The sequence below is a fragment of the Triturus cristatus genome, chromosome 9 (assembly GCF_964204655.1).
Source record: "Triturus cristatus chromosome 9, aTriCri1.1, whole genome shotgun sequence".
In the NCBI taxonomy this organism is placed as follows: domain Eukaryota; kingdom Metazoa; phylum Chordata; class Amphibia; order Caudata; family Salamandridae; genus Triturus; species Triturus cristatus.
The window spans coordinates 1,093,999,633-1,094,016,432 of record NC_140592.1 but is presented as its reverse complement, the minus strand read 5'-3'; the positions used below and the strand labels follow the sequence as shown (position 1 = coordinate 1,094,016,432).

At 46.2% G+C, this 16,800-nt stretch overlaps 2 protein-coding genes across 12 annotated transcripts in view; one reads left to right on the top strand and one right to left on the bottom strand.

Moving 5' to 3' along the window:
* Positions 1-16,800, bottom strand: part of TRIM9 (tripartite motif containing 9) — a 422,460-nt gene that overhangs the window by 119,320 nt on the left and 286,340 nt on the right. The gene's annotated exons all lie outside the window — the stretch shown is intronic.
* LOC146799414 (uncharacterized) overlaps positions 1-16,800 on the top strand; it is a 154,431-nt gene that overhangs the window by 94,467 nt on the left and 43,164 nt on the right. For both annotated transcript variants that reach the window (XM_085626977.1, XM_085626976.1), the window contains exon 2: positions 10,930-11,135. In XM_085626977.1, the coding sequence (XP_085483103.1) occupies positions 11,070-11,135 (66 nt within the window). In that variant the 5' untranslated portion in view covers positions 10,930-11,069. The remainder of the gene's footprint in view (positions 1-10,929; positions 11,136-16,800) is intronic.

The window sequence follows — 16,800 nt, the reverse complement described above, 5'->3', positions numbered from 1 at the left end:
GCAAATCTCTCAGCGCTAAACGGGTTCTGTGAAATTGGAATCTGGTCAGAGCAGTGGGGTGGTGGTCAGTGTTACTAAAGTAATCCCATACATTGCAAACCCCATCTTTGAACAGGTCCCCGACCAAGTGGGCTCCCAGCATACCCAGTGCCCTTGTGACTCCCCTTTCATTACAAGGGGCTATCCAGGTGCACCAGTCCAGAGGAGTTTTCTGTGAGTATAATATAACACCCGCCTGCAGCAGTAGTAGCTGGTGCCAGGCATTTGCAGTGGAGTTAATTGAGTCAATGATACATGTCCTACGATCTACATTCTGGAAGAGAATCGCAGGCAGTGATGCTGCAACCTCTGTTTCTATCCTAAGATGCAGTATATCAGGGGAGCCATGTATCCAGTAGTGAGCAAGTGCACATAGTGCAGCTCTGTAATACAATTCAAAGTCTGGAGCTCCCAGCCCACCCATAGGATAAGGCAAAACTAGGATTTGGCACTTGACTCACAATTGCTTGCCTACCCACGCTAACCGGATAATCAAAGTCGTAAGGCGATGAAAAAAGGCCTTCGGGAGCACCATAGGGATATTCGTAAATAAAAATAGCAATCTCGGTAACACCACCATTTTCATGATAGATATTCTACCTAGCAACGACAGGGGTAGCTTAATCCATCTCTCCACGTCACGTAATTTTCCCGGAAGACTGTCCCGGAATCCGTGTGGACCCGAATGCCCAAATAGCGCACCGCATCCGTGGTCCATACGAGTAGTAGTCTAATTCAAATTGAGAAGTATTCGGCGTAAGAGGAAAGATAATTCACATGGACCAATTAACATGGAGTCCCGACAGGCCACCAAATCGCACTACCTCCCGGAGTTCTGCTGAGAGGTTAGTTTCCGGGTGTCTAACATACAGTAATGTGTCGTCAGCATAAGTGGAGACTATAATTTTATAGTTTGGAAAGCTTATACCCCTGTGTTGGTGATATTCCCTTAGCGCACATGCCAAAGGTTCCGCCACCAGGGTGTACAATAATGGCGACAGGGGGCAACCTTACTGCGTGCCCCTGGTAATGTGTATAGGGTCTGTGACTATGTTGCCTATTTTTATTCGGGCCGTAGGTTTACTATACAAGGTATTCAACAACTGGAGAAAGACGGGGCCCACTCCCATCCTGGATAAGACATGTGTCATGAATGGCCATTCCACGGAGTCGAACGCTTTTTCAATGTCTAAAAAGACCGCCGCTGCCGGTGTGTCCAGTTTGATATGTTGCAGGGCGCCAAACACAGTGTGTAGGTTATAGGTGAGGTTCCTACCGGGGACAAAACCCGCCTGCTCCGGGGCCACTAAGAGTGGGACCAACGGAACGAAACTGTTTGCAAGGATTTTAGCAAACAATTTAGTGTCCACATTTAACAGGGACAGTGGACGGTACGAGGCACAGTCGTCCGAGTCCTTGCCGGGTTTGAGAAGCGCGATTATCACAGCCTCCGACATGGTAGGCGGCATAGTACCTGCAACACATTTATCATCGAAAAGCGTGGCAAGCTGCGGGAGTAGCAAATCGATAAAAGTTCTATAGAACGCCAGTGTGAGGCCATCAGAACCCGGTGCACTGCCTGCACGCATGGAAGATAAAGCCAGTAATATTTCGTCCCTCTCTATAGGCCTCATAAGAAATTCCCTGTGCATGTCAGACAGCCAGGGCAACTTGATATGCGCTAAATAGTCAATTAAATCCGCATCCGTAGCGGCAGCGCGGGTGGCGTACAGTGCTGTGTAGTATTGGCAAAATCTACCTGCTACCTCCTTGGTGTCTGACAGTATTGTGCCCTCCGCAGATTCTACAGTCTGCTGTGCTTCACACCGTTTCTTAAGCAACTGTGCCAAAACCCCTCCCGGTCTTTCCCTCTCACCATACGTCCTGGCCGTAGCATATTTGCCCAGATGTTTAATCTCATCATCTGCCGTCTTACTATAGTCTCCCAGTGCCTCTGCAAGTGCCCCTGCCACCTCCCCGTCTGTACTTTGCAGCTGTCAGCTCTCTAGACCTTTGATCTTCTTCTCCAGGCCCTGTAGCCTGTTGCGTATGGACCGGAGAACCCCCGAGTGCTTTGCAATAGTGATCCCCCGGATATATACCTTAAAGGTTTCCTAGACAGTTTGGTAGTCTTCGACCGAGTCCACATTCTTTTCGAAGAAGCGCTCCATAGCCTCGGAAAGCTCTTCCTTAAACACCGCATCTAGCAGAGAGTAAGGAGGGAACCGCCAAGCAAATGGGGGTATTCGTCTGTTGGGTGTCTCTAACACTAGGAGAACCGGAGAGTGGTCGGAAAGCATGCGTGGTAGTACCTGACAAGTGTGGATGGTATTGCATAGCGAGCTAGAGGCAAGCCAATAATCTATACGAGTGTGAATGTTATGATATGCGGAATAGTGCGTGTAACCCCCCATGTGTGGGTGCTTCCAACGCCAAACATCGCATAGGTCAAACCTAACCAGAGTACTATCCAACTCTCTGGCCACCGTGGTAGTACGCCATGTAGGGCCCTCCGATCTGTCCAAGTGGGGATCCCAAACCAGGTTGAGATCTCCTCCCCACAGTTGGCAAACACCACCATGACAACCCACCACACGTGCCAGCTCTGAGAAAAATTCCGGATTGTCAAAATTAGGGCCATATATGTTGACCAACAACAGATCCAAGTTTTTCCCTCTACATCTAGTAGGTGCATATCTCCCGACGGCGTCGGTGACTAGTGGTGTAATGGTGAGGGCTGACATAGGGTTGACCCATGTAAGGACTCCACGTCCAAATCCCGCTGCATGTACGCTCCTCAGTAGGCCCTTACTGCGCAGCATAGGGGAAGTAAGGGGAAGATGCGTTTCTTGCAAAAATGCTACATCTATGTGGTGTCTCTTCAGGTAGGCAAGGACTTTGCGTACTTTTCTATAGTCGTTCAGTCCATGGACATTTCATGTTAGCGTCTTAAGTGTATCAACCCCCGGGATATGCCCTACTTCAGTCACCTGTGTCATAAATTCGCACTAAGTTACCATCGCTGAAAATCATGCAACTGAATAGAACTGTGCTGTAGGCGAAATCAATTACAGCGAGCATACAACATTGCTAGTGTCTCGTACCCCAACCTCCCACCACCCACATCAAGGCCCCCCCAACCAGGACCTGAAGGAAAGAAGACTCGAAGTGCCCCTGGAACAAAACATACATACTACAGAACTTAAACAAAATGATCCCCCCCACTTCCCCCAACTTCCCTCTCTAAGTTACAGCAACAACAAACTTCCCGGTGTGTGATTCACTCATGGGCAGAGGTTACCACCTTTGCGCTAGTAAACCAACCGTAAGGAAGATGCAGGCTAGTCCCCACAACAACTTAATAACGATACCCATTGGCGTGCGAAGTAATGAACTTACTTACAGTCCAAATAAAGACTCTAATTATTTGCCCACCTCAACATTGCAAAACTGCACACAAAATAAATTAGCCCGAAAAGCTAACAAGTACATCTGAAATATCTGTACCCCATTGTGGTAAATCCAAGTTTCAAGTAGTCCCACAGCCCACACCCTGGCACAGAGGACTCTTTAACCCTAGATAGCAATACCCAGTCCCAAAGACACAAGTTCCTTATCTGAGCGGTGTTCAATCTCGTGGTCAGTCCTGCTCATCAAGCGTTCCCCCTGCGGCCCCAGCTCCTGCAGACTTTTCTGGACTGCTCCTTTGCTCCATAGACCAGTCGTTGATCGCTTTCTGCAGGGCCTTTGGGTCAGTGGAAAATAATGATCTGCCTTGCCGGTTGACCCAAAGTCGTGCCGGATACAGCAACGCGTATTCGACGTTCTTTTCTCTCAGCAGTGTTTTGAGTGGGGCGAACTGGCCTCCTGTACCTTCGCTGTAAAATCAGGATACAGGGCGAGCACTGATCCCTCATAGTGTAATGTCTGCTTCTCCCTGGCGACTCTCAGCGCTGCGTCCCGATCGCGGTAAGTAAGCAGTTTGGCAATGATGGGCCGCGGTGGTGCTCCTGCTACCGGTCGTGGACCTAAGGATCGATGCGCCCGCTCGACCACGAACATGGGCGAAAAAGTGTCGCTGCCCAGCAGCTGTATCAGCAACGCCTCTACGAACTTTTCCATGATACCGGTGGGTGTTGATTCTGGCAGGCTTGTGATGCGTAGGTTGCTCCTCCGTGACCTCGCTTCTAAGTCCTCAGCCTTGTCCTGTAGTGATTGCATCACTTTTCCATGTGCTTACGGCTTGACTCCATGTCCGTCTGTGCTTCTTCCACCTTGGTGATCCGACGTTCAGCCATGTCGAGACGTTCTGCATGTTTGTCCACTCTTTCGACATCCTGTCCATGCGGGAGTCAATCTTCGTGCCCAGCACAGTTAGCGAGTTTTGTAGCCCCTTTTCCATCGAGGTCAGCATGGCCTTAATGTCGCTGTGTGGTGTTTCCATGGACCTCTCCTCACTAGCGTCACAATCGCCTGCCGAGAGCGCATGATCCTTGGGCCGGCGCTGTTCAAAGGAGAGTTTCTGCTGCGTTTTGTCTGTCCGGCCCATAGTGGCTGTCAGCTGTAGCAAGCTCCCAGGCAGGAATGGCACTCTGCAGACCAGACAGTGTTGCCATAAGGTACCACAGGGCAAGGTGTGCACAGCAGGAACCGTCAGGGACCCTAGCCCGTCTTTAATACTTCAACGACTGCAGAACAGCACAGGGTGTCACTGCACACAGCTCCAAGACCACCACTCAAAGCGTTGCAATGGAGCCCACTACTCAGCACTGCCCAGTTCACCGATAACAACGCAGTCCAAATGTGGCCTATGCACCTCGTGGCGCACAAGCGTGATGACAGGCAGGCAGGCCTGGTGGTACTGACCCACTTGGCAGCAATGTACAAGAAGGAGCTTGCAGTAGCCAGGTCACTGCCCAGAGTTGGCAAGCAAATACAGTTTGCGCCTATCCACCAGCGATCAAATCCAGCGGGGGAGTGCCAGGAGTCACAGAGGCATCAGGGGTAAGAATCGTGCCCCACGTAGCACTGCCAACAGGCCTTTGCAGTGTATCGCCTTTGGGGGGAGGGCCGACGGGAGGTCAACAGCAAGTATGAGAGAGTGCACCAGACCAGAGCACCCTGCCAGAACCCGTTCCCCCCTCAAAACACACCTCCACCGGGCAGTCGCAGCGAGGAGCGGGACGTAGCAGTCGCACCTGGAAACCTCTCGCAGCTCTGCGTATCACGCTCATCCGGCAAGATACTGCTCCTACCAGAGCTGGGGACTGACAGTCGCACGGCCTCCTGTGATGTCGGCGGGGTATACACTTTCCAGCGCTCCGGCCGCTTCTTCCAGGCGCGCACCCAGCCAGCATCAACTTCCGGTCGGCCTGGAAAGCACAAGAGGCCGGGGATGCGCGGCCCAAGGAACTCGTTGCAGCGTCACCGCCGGCACGGCCCTCACGCTACACCAAAGCAGGGGCTGAAGAAACACACAGGTACCGAGTGCTTCCTCCTATTCGGGGCAGCACATGTTGGGGTGAATAGCGTACGCCAATGTCGGATAATTGCCGAATCTTTAAATGTTAGCACGGAGCTCTTCTGTTAGGCGGCCATCATCGGCGCCGGCAAGGTCCACCCCCACCCCCCCCCCCCCGCGGCAGATGAACAATAAGAAGCAAGCAAATGAGACTGACGATAGTAAGAAATGGGCAGCCTCTAAGTTCACTGTTTGAAAACAAAGGGTCTCCAAGAGACTATTTTTGTGACGCCCATAAGTCACTGTCTCAGCATCACCATAAAGCGCAACTTCATTGCACAATTTCTAGGGGTGATGTTTTGCTAAATAGGAGTGATGACTGATGCCCACCTGCCAAGGGACCCGCCTTTCTGCTCTGTTGGCCTTCCTGCTGTTGCCATTGACTTTGCCTATGTAGATGCCCCAAACCAGCAAAAGGATTTAAAGGCGGGGTTACAGAGAACCAAAAGGACATCTCTACCACCTGCACAGCGAAGATATGAAGGCAGCCTAAGAACTGTCTATTGTTAAGTCCAGGTGAGCTGTTATGCATTTGCCTTCTCCAGAAAGTTTTGTTAGCTGCTTTGGTCATCCTATTGGAACCCATCCATTTTGTACCTTCCTGGCACCGACTAGAGTCCATGTAGAGTGGTCTGAGCGCAATCTCATCCTAATATAAGTGATCTAGGAGCAGAAAAAAGTGACCCGAGCTACTTGTGAGGGTCTGCTTCCCTTCCTCTGTCATTGAGAGGTTAAACATCCAGTTGGCTTGCATGCCAGAGGGATCCTGACAGCTCAGTGATGTTCTTTGTGGTCCTCCTCTGCCCCTTCGTATTAGTGGGATCAAACCCCTATTACTTCTGCAGCCCAGACAGCTATCTGCTGCCTTGTCCTTCTTGAATGTGGACCCATTCATCCACAGTCGAGGAGACCACTGGGTCATGCCATATCCATACTTAGGGTATAAGAAAGCTGTAACCTTAAATCAGGAGATAAACACTGTTCCTAGCCCCATACCTTTTGACCCCAAACACAGAGATACTTCATTCCACTGTGTTTGAATCTTGTTTTCCTTCCTTTGTGATCAGTGTTGTCACAAACTATTTGGTACCCATGATTGTTTACTGACCACACACAGTGTCTAAGGAGTTATCATGTTTTGATAGAAGGATCACACTCCTCTGTTTTCATTTGTATTTAACAGCGCAGCAATAACAGTTGATTAGGGATTCTATCTCAAAACAAGATATATTGTTTATAAATTGGAAGCAAAACATTGCGACACCATTTCCTTGTGTTATTTTGTTGATTTATTGGATGTATGTGGATTATTTTGTTTGGTTGTACTGTACCTTTACTCAAGCTCACTCACTCCTTCATAATAGGTCATTCTTAAAAATTGTCACTGAAAACTACTTGCTATTAGTGGCATTATACAATTCAGCACTCATACACCTGAATGTGGCATTCTTTAAATTACATAAAAAGCACAATTCAAATCCCAAGTACATCTGTATTATCGTTCAGGAGCTGAAAATCTTTTTAGGAAAGCATGCTGGGTCCCACACATTACAGAAGAAATACAGCTGGTGGAAAACAACTCCATTACCATAATTACACCTCATTTGGACAACAGCGCTAATGTTTTTGCAATTGTATATTACCGCTGAAGGTGTAGCGTTACCCAACCTGACATGCTGTGGTAAATGAAGACATTTTGCTATTCTAACACTGACAAAAAACAACTCCCCGCGGGATACGTTTGTTCCCTATCACCTCTTGAGTCATGAATGATGTAAAATGTGAGGTCATAAGCCGATCATGATGGAGACGCATGTTATAGTTAGTTCACTGAAATATAACTGCCATATTTCAGTGGGTTTTGAAAGTTAACTTATGTCTCATTCCAACACCTAATTATAACGTCACTTGTTTTTCAGTGAATTTAATTTTTTTAGCCTAAGTTAAAGTCTTAGCAGCAAACTTAAGTATTTGAAGATGATGGGTAGGTTGCAGAGCCGGACTGGCCGTAGCGGGCACCGGGCAATTCCCCGGTGTGCCACACGGGTGGGGGCCGGTTTTGGGCCCCTGGGGGCTGTTTTTGTTACAGGGCTGTTTTTGCAGCACAGCTGCAAAATCGGCCCTGTAACAAAAACGGCCGAAAACCGGCCCTAGTAAAGAGCTCATCGGCACCCCCAACCCCCCGGGGGGGGGGGGGGGCTGGCCGAGCCCTTTGCCAGGGTCGGTTCTGGTTCCCAGTCCGGCCCTGGTAGGTTGAGTAAACAAATGTGCGAAGGGGGTGATGCACTTAAGCAGACACCTTCTTTGAGCATTTTAAGCCCTTTAAAAAAAATATTATGTCTCAAATTACTAAAGACCTATGCCCCCACACACATTTTAACCCTCTGGTTTCATGCTTGCATTAACATCTCAGTGCTCATTTACATCATCCTGCTCTTCGGTTAAGGCTTTGAATTCAACAGATCCCACTCCAACAAAATTGAATTCAAGAGTGTCTTGCTTTTGTCAAAAATTTAAAACTTTAGCACTCTAGTTCTTTATTACAATCCTGCAGTAACCCTGCAGTAGATCTCTAAGGAGGTAACTAACCTGCTGCTGCTGGTGTTGAAAATACATGTTTCTCACTGCATTTCAGAATGCTTTACTGACATGGACGAGGAAGATATTTGAGAACTCATGATCTATTCATAATTTCTATGACAAAAAGAATCCGGTCATTTTGTTCATTTCTAAGGGAAATGCTTTGCGTGTTAGAGCTTTAAATCTATCAAAATATCTTCAGACGTGGCAAACATTTGTCCTAAATACGGACTGTAGGAGCTCTAGTTGTTCATTATTACACTGTGGGAAGCAGTAGTAGAACACTGGGGAGGTATTTAACAGACTGCTGCTAGTGCTAAAAGTACGCTTCAGTTTGCATGCCAGAATGTATTATTGACATGGATGAGAAAGATATTTGACAACTAATAGAAAATATGTCCTCATTTTAGCTTTGCAGAGCAGTAGCATTAACTTCCATAACAACAAGAACCCTGTCTTTTTGTTCATTTCTAAAGAAAATACTTTAGGTTTTAGAGGTTTGAAACTATCAAGAGGGCTTCTGATGTGCCACACTTCTGTCAACAATAGAGAGTGGTGGAGCTCTAGTTGTTTATTAGAACACTTTGGGAAGCTGCAGTAGAACACTGGGGAATTAAAAACAGGCAGCTGCTGCATGTACATGTTCTCCTCAGAATATCATCATTTATTGTTACATGGCTGAGGAAGATAATCTGCTATTACCCTTTATTTGTGCTGCTCTTTGTGACCTCTAAACTGACATTCATTGCAACGCATTTCAATAAGGACCTTGGCATCAAGTAATGTTGTGGCCAGCCAATCAAGGGGGGCCATTTGGGATTTTCCCAATGCTCCAGGGAGTCAGGGTGTGAATATGTGTACACACACACACACATTTCTATCTATCTATCTATCTATCTATCTATCTATCTATCTATCTATCTATCTATCTATCTATCTATCTATCTATCTATCTATCTATCTATCTATCTATCTATCTATCCATATATACACACACACACACACACACACACAACCTAGTGACGGTCGCCATTAGGTAGTTATACTTGGGTCTGCTTTTCCATAGAAAAAGCATTTTTTGGTTTTCTAATAACTTTGGCCCCATTCAACGAATCTTCACAAAACTTTACAAACAAAATGTTCTTCCACCTCAGCTCCTTCCTGGGAAGTTGTGGGATGATTTGTCAAGCAAGGCCGAGAAAAAAAAGGGGGGGGGGAGGGTCCCAAAACGCTAATTTCCATAAATTTCTTTAGACAAGTCTACAGCAAAACACTGCTGAGTGGAATTACACCAAATTCGTCAGGAAGCTAGATCTTTTTCCACAGATTGTGCTTTTTATGATTTGGTGTAAATTTGTTCAGTAGTTTTTGAGAAATTTAGGGTCATAAATAATTGTCTTTTGGCAGTGGGCCCACAAGAGTCTAGAGAAAAAATGGAGCATTCTGATTGGCACAGGGAGGTTTATTTCCCTTGGGCAAGCTCGATCCTGTAGGAGTCAGTGGCTCCATGAGAAAACGACATATAGGAAGATGCAATTTTTTTTTTTGCCGAAGCATCCTAGAGGTGGGAACAGAGTACTTGCTCTCTGTAGATTGGAATCTAGATTCATCCTCCTAGCCAGATGTGTTGCCTGGTAGGGATGAATGTGAACGAAGAACTATCCGTACATTTATAACAAGCCATTAATACACTGAATGCAGCTCTCCTTGACGTACATGAGTTGACCTGTAGTTGGTCTTTTAAATGGATAAAATATGACTATGTTAAAATATCTTTTTTCCTCTTTTCTTTTTTAGGGTTTTTTTTAATTTAAAATTTGAGTTTTGTTTATTAGCTTTCAGACGAGAGTACTCAAGCAATGAACCTCTCAGAATCTTTACATCCACATAGTAAGGGAGTCCTGTGTTTTCACACATATATCTAGGTTTGCCTTTCCACTTGAATAAAGTACTCAAGCTGATCTAGTGTGGCCTGTCTTGGTTTTACGTGATAACGGCCTACAGACATTTGAAGAAGAAGCAGGGTTCCGGCCGACCAGTTGCCAAGCCCTTGGCTTCATGATGGCGATTCAGCTTATAATACAATCTCTCTGTTTGAAAACATATATAAGTACAGCCCTACTCTTCTTAAGTCTGTCTCTGAAACTTTATGAAATATATTTTCAAGATACACAGATGGGTAGTTATGACTAGCAAACCTATGCTTACCTAGAAATACTTCTCTTGATGACATTCTGCAGTCAATTTTTTTTTCAGGATGATAGTTCTGTCCTCGATATTGTGGTATACAACTGGTGTGCTGTGAATATGAAGCGAAGCAGCCAGGAGTGAGTGTCATGATACAATGGCCAGGTTCACCTGTGCTTGCCGGGCAGGCATGGAGACACACTTCTCGGTACTTCAGAGATGCTCAAGTCTTCAGAGTTAGAGGAGGTCAGAGGTACATACAGAATGTAGGAATAACTTGGTGAGAGGCTTCGAGGCTGTGGTACTTGCACTACATGTTAAATCCAAGTGAAGTCAAGACAAAGTACATGCCCCACAGTGTTACGAGACTCTCACGAGACTTGATTTAGAGTTCATTGAAGATAGATATGTCTCTAGGAATGTGTTTTCTGTTCAGGTTATTTCATTCATCTGTCGCAAAGGTTTAACCAATTGGTTAGCTCTAGTAAGTCAAGAGTGGATAAATACTGAGATTATCACAATATATATCATATGTCGTAGCAGAAGTAGTGAATTATAACATAATTGATCAAATACTAAATAAGATTTATTTCTTGTTGTAGTTATCAACACCTCTGCAGTGTAGGTTGAGCCCAGCAGTGAGAACAGGCAGAGTGAAGATATCCAGTGTCTCTGTTTCTCTCTCTCTTGTCCCATTTCCCTTTTGGATGATCTATTGCTGACCGGGATAACAATCCTTTGCATGGCCGCTAGTGGGATCATGGAAGTGTGGATAATGGCATTGCTCCTTTTGGATCCAGATTTCCAGGTTAGTGCAGCAAACGCAACAGTACGGAGAGGAGGAGTAGTGTAGTTTCAAAGGTGATTATCGAGCGCGTGGAGCAAGGAGAGTGGGAATAGTGTTGGGTGAGCAGAAGAGTTTCAGTGAAGAAAAGCAGTGTGGAGTGAAACGAGGGGTAGAGAAGAGTGAAAAGATGGATAACTGGTGTGTAGTGAAATGAAGATAAGCAGCATGGATTGACTGGATGAGTACAAGGGTGTAGAGAAATGAAGAGAAGTTTTTGGGAGTAAGAAGACAAGGAGTAGCGAAGAGTGAGTTGATCAGTACAGAAACATAGGTATATGACATGGAGTGAGGAGAGGACAGAACACATAATGATTGGAAGAAGAGAAGAAAGAAAGGACGAAATGGGAGGATACAGAGAGATAAGAAAGAGAACCTGATGGATGATCAAAGCTAAGTGTAATAAGCTGTTTTATACTTCTGTATAACAGGATTAATAGAAGTTATATACACAAAATAAAACAATGGGTGGGAAAATGACAAAAGACTGCATACACAATTACAAACACAGTGCACACTCTATGCTACGTGCATTGGTGCACCTCAGCCCAATGAGTAGGCATTACGAATACTCTTAGAATAAGGTTTCAAGTCCATAATTAATGGGAAGTGATGCTTGCTCCAACTGAAGAATGGTTTTCTTTTCAATTGGCAGAGGGCAGCTGATATGTAATTGCCATGTGGACTCACGCTTTGACTTCTAAGGGCTTGGGTAGCCATCCCTTGGGCATACATCCCTTCCACCATGTGTTAGTATTCATTAATCACTGCTGTGCTTTCCTTAGACTTCACACTCTAAAAAGGAAGATGAATTGCAGCTCTCTACCATAAGTAATCACTGTGACTGTGACGGTACTTCTGAAATCCATGTGCTTGTCTCAGAATACTCTTATTATTCATATGTGGAAGTGATGTGGGTGGAGAGAGCACCGCTAGGGCGGAGGTGGCGATAAGGAGTGGGCCGGGCTGCAGACAACAGGGCCATGCATCATCCTCTCCAACTCCTTCTCTCCTACCCCCACAGACTCAGAAACAATGCAATGGAAGCCTTGCCTGGAGGAGGCTGCACATGGCACAGCACTGTAATGACAGGTGATGAGGAGATGAAGGCTTGGAGTGGGCAGAGGAGGCACTGGGGGAATAATGACAGCAAGAAAGAAGGGTGAGCAGCAGCGCTTCTAACTCCGCTGCTGAACACCCACTTGCTTGCTATAAATACCGTGCATTCAGATTTCAGCCTACATAAAATCTTGTAAGTGTTGAATTTTCAATTTTTAAATTAGCAGTAAAACAGATGACATTCTGCTGCTTCCACCCCTAAAATGCATAGGTTTTGGGACTCAATATTTAAGAGAAAATATTTCCCCTAGGTGGCAAAACACAACTGGCAAAGGATTACACACATAATTAGACGGTACAATGTATTGGTCTCTCTTCCCCGGTTCATGTGGTGTTCAACGAAAGAGGGGGCTGTTGTGGTCCGCTCACCAGGGAACGAAGGGGTACTTGACCATCCCCTTGTATTGTTTGTGACTCTCAGCCCTCACTGAAATGGCAAACCGATGGGTTTACGAGGATGAGCCTCAACTGGCTCTGCTGTCAGGAGCCCTTGCTCCAGCGATCCGTCCACCGCATGACTACCTGGTCACACTGGTGTCACCCTGCACCTTTTAGGGAGAGCTCGCCACCATTGATTTGCCTGCATGGGCCCAGCATGCAGGAAAAGGAACTTGCATGGTCAAAACTTCATTTGCATCAAGGATATTGATACGTTTGTTTTGGTTTTTGCTACGGATCCCTACCGCCATGAGTTACTATTCAGTAATCACTGAAGCACTGCTGAGCTTTGCTTGAACTTCAAAAGGAAGATTAATGATAGCTCCTCCCATAAGTCATCCCAGTGACTGTGATGGTACTTCTATAATGCATGTGCCTGTTTCAGAATACTCTTATTATTCACAGGTGGAAGTGAGGCGGTAGCGAGAGCACCTCTTGGACAGGGGCGGAGACAAGGAGAGGGTATGCTAATGTGAAGCAGTCTACTGACATCACGGCTATCCATCATCCTCTCTGACTCCTATCCCACACCCACAGACTCAAAACTAGCTCTGCTATAAGAAACCCTTGATCCAGCAATCCATCCACCACTTGACTGCTAGGTCACAATGGTGTCACCCCGAACCTTTTAGGGCGAGCTGTCGACCATTGATTTTGCCTGCCTGGACCCGGCATTCAGGAAAATAAACTTGCCTGGTCAGAACTCTCTTCACATCATGGCCATTGATATTTTTACTTTTCACAATTTCCTGCTTTGGGAGCTTGGAAAAAACTAACAAGAATGCCAACTGGGCCAAGAGAAGGTGCCTGGCATTCAGTTCCTCCCATTGGTGGGTGCACTGTATACGAAAAGATCCCCACTAAGCATGAAGCCACCTCTAGATATGATGGAAGGGCCGTCACAGGTGAGTGAAGGGTTGGACGTCTGCCCCACTGATGTGCTGCTAGGCCACCTATTTGTGTCTTTTGCTATGACTCTTGAATAATATAAAAGGAGACATTTACAATTAATGGATGCATTGCAAAACATGTTTTCTCTTATTTGTCATCGTGTCCTTTGCCCCCTGGCCACTATTTTAGTCCCTGATTTGAGTTTCCTGCAGTTGGAAACTCTACTTGATCAGCTTCTAGATATTCGTGCTTATTTCTTGCCCCCTTTTCTGATGTCAACTGTAGTTTGCTTTGCTATTAACTTTTGCATTAATTTTCATCTTCAATCAAGAGGTACAAGATTGAGTAGGTGTATTTTTGCTGTTTGTGTTGTTCTCTTAACTGGGACCTTCTTTGTGAGACACTTGACACCTTTCACATGTACTCTTAGGTGCTGGGTGGTTCCCTGGCTAGTGGGAGGAGTCACATTATCCTCACGGAACCAGGAGGGTGACTCAGTAGACCTTCTCATATCAAGTCCTACGTGTATAGCAGCATTGGAAGTCAGACTTCCCCTCTAACTTCATTCTTGCTTCCCAGGAATGTATTCATGAATTGCTGTGGGCACAGAAGCTGACTGCTGGGTAAACTGCAGTTGTGAAGAAGTCAAATGGCTTTGTTGCCTGTAAAGTTCAGTGGAGAAGGGACATTTGATCATAGAGAACCTGCATGAAGAGTATTTGTGAGTGTAACCAACCTATGGCTCTTTTCAAGAGGCGTTGAAGCCAATGATAGCCAATAATAGCATTCCAGCAGTAACTAGAAAACAAAACTACTTGAGAATGATAGACACTGACCACGTGCCAGCCTCTGTGGCAAAGACCTGCCAAATGACCTCAGAGAGCCAGCCTGCCACACCCAGAAAACTAACTCCACCCAGGCCCTCTGACCTCTGTGAACCCTGCTGGGCTGAGGCTTTCTACTGAATGTTGCTGCTGCCCTAGAAATAACACACTTGATACCAGCCTCCTTCTCTGATTGTTGTTCATGTGGCTAATATGATTTCCATGTATTTCTTTTCTTATTGGCTGCTCGTTTTCATTATAACCTTTTAGCTTCTGAAACAGCTTCCAGCATTTTCACTGTATTTTTCTACTTGAAATCTTCTCTTACTTTGGTGTCGACCTTTAGTTCTTTGCTTCTCTGAATGTAATTGTTGTTTGACTTTTTGCTAATCACAACACATACACGTATTTCTGAGAATTGCCGTTTTCCTCTGCAGGCCCGGTTCTAGCGGGTGGGCCGGGGGGGGCCAGGCCCACCCAAACATGAGCCTGGCCCACCCAAACAGGAGCCTTGGCCCTTGCAGTGACGACTTGAAGGCAGGCGTGCAACGCTATGGGGCTCAAAGTGCTTCAAAGCCCCTCCCCTCCCGTCGTGTGTGTGCGCCCGGGCTGAGACAGCTTCCCGGGCGCACACACACAGACAGTTTTTGAGATTATCGCAGCCGCACCCGAGTACTTCACAGGTCTTTAAAAGACCATTTACATGTTAACAAGGCTTTGTTTATTTTTTCACCCCTTCATCTCCACCAGGGGCATGGCGAAAGGCGACAAATCCTTTCATTGGCCGCGGTAACCTTTGCCTACTGTCCTACTGCGTGGATATTATTTTTCTATGCAGCGCAGGAGAAAAGAAGTTTGTTTATTTTGATTCACCTTTCCCAACCCCTGCAGCTGCTTTTCACATCAGGCTGCGACACTAAGTTTGACTAATGGAGTAGGTAAGAGAATGTGTAATTATTTATTTTCTTTTTTAAATCTGCACAGGCCCAGCAGGACATGTACTTCGTGTGTCCTTCATTTAATCAGTTTTTATCATTATCATGGCCGATGCAGGACAACAATAAGACAATAAAAAATGCCTGGATAACGCTGTGGATTAATGATCCTGCTGGAGATTTCTCTGTTAGTAGTTCAGTGCAGATGAACTGTATTTTATGTGGAAGTTCAGTGGGTTACTGCCATTGTGACAGAGATCCTTGTGTTACTTGCAGTTCAGAAGTTACAATCCTAACATAGGACAGTGACCAATGAACTGGCACCAAAGAGCTGCATGCAAACCTGAATGGTATGGTTAGAACTTCGCTTTTTTTGTTTTGTGATATAGTTAGAACTTCCCCAGTCTTTCATTATTCTAATGTTGCTAAAATGAGTATCTTTGGGCAGATATACATTTTTATCAGTAAAGCCAACCCCTAACCACTGGAGTACTCTTTAAACCCCGAGTTTGTGCTTCTCCAGACCAAACCCTCTTAAAATATACTGCCCACCAGTATGGATGACATGTGATTCATACACCTTGTAATCCTCATTGGCTTATGTGACATTCCTTATAGGCTGATTTACATACTTGTATGATTCGTCTGTATAATGTGTGCATGGTGTAAAGTACTGACACACACTACACTGATATGACTAGCGCTACACACCAAATTAAATGCATATGAGAGAGGGGCTACGTAAAGATGAGTGGCACTGTTGGAGGGTGGCAGTGAGGGAATCCGAGGAGGAGGTAGTGGGAGGGGCTATGAAGCGATGAGGGGCACTGTTGGAGGGTGGCAGTTAGGGAATCCGAGGAGGAGGTAGTGGGAGTGGCTATGGAGCGATGAGGGGTACTGTTGGAGGGTGGCAGTGAGGGAATCCGAGGAAGAGGTCATGGGGGGAGAGGAGGAGGGGGGGAGCTAGGGAGAGATGAGGGGCACTGCTGGAGGGTGGTAGTGAGGGATTCTGAGGAGAAGGTCATGAGGGGGAGGGGCTACAGAGAAATGAGGGGCACTGGTGGAGGGTGGCAGTGAGGGAATCCGAGGAGGAGGTCAATGGAGGGGCCATGGCGGGATGAGGGGCACTGTTGGAAGGTGGTAGTAAAGGTATTTACGGAGAAAGAGGTTATTGGTGCGGCACCAAAAAAGACTTTCGCATCAGCGCTAAAGCCGTCCCTGTCATGGCCTTTCTGTTTTTGTTTATTTAATTAGCAGTCGTAAGGGCTACTGTGGAACATACTTTTGAAGTTTGAAGGTGATTTTACTAATGTTTTTAATGGGAAAAATGAAAGTGGAGACCGATGGTGCCTGATATGGGGCTGGGGCCCTCAGCTGTGAGATAAGGTGCACCGGAGAGGAGTAGTGGATAATCAAGCCTGC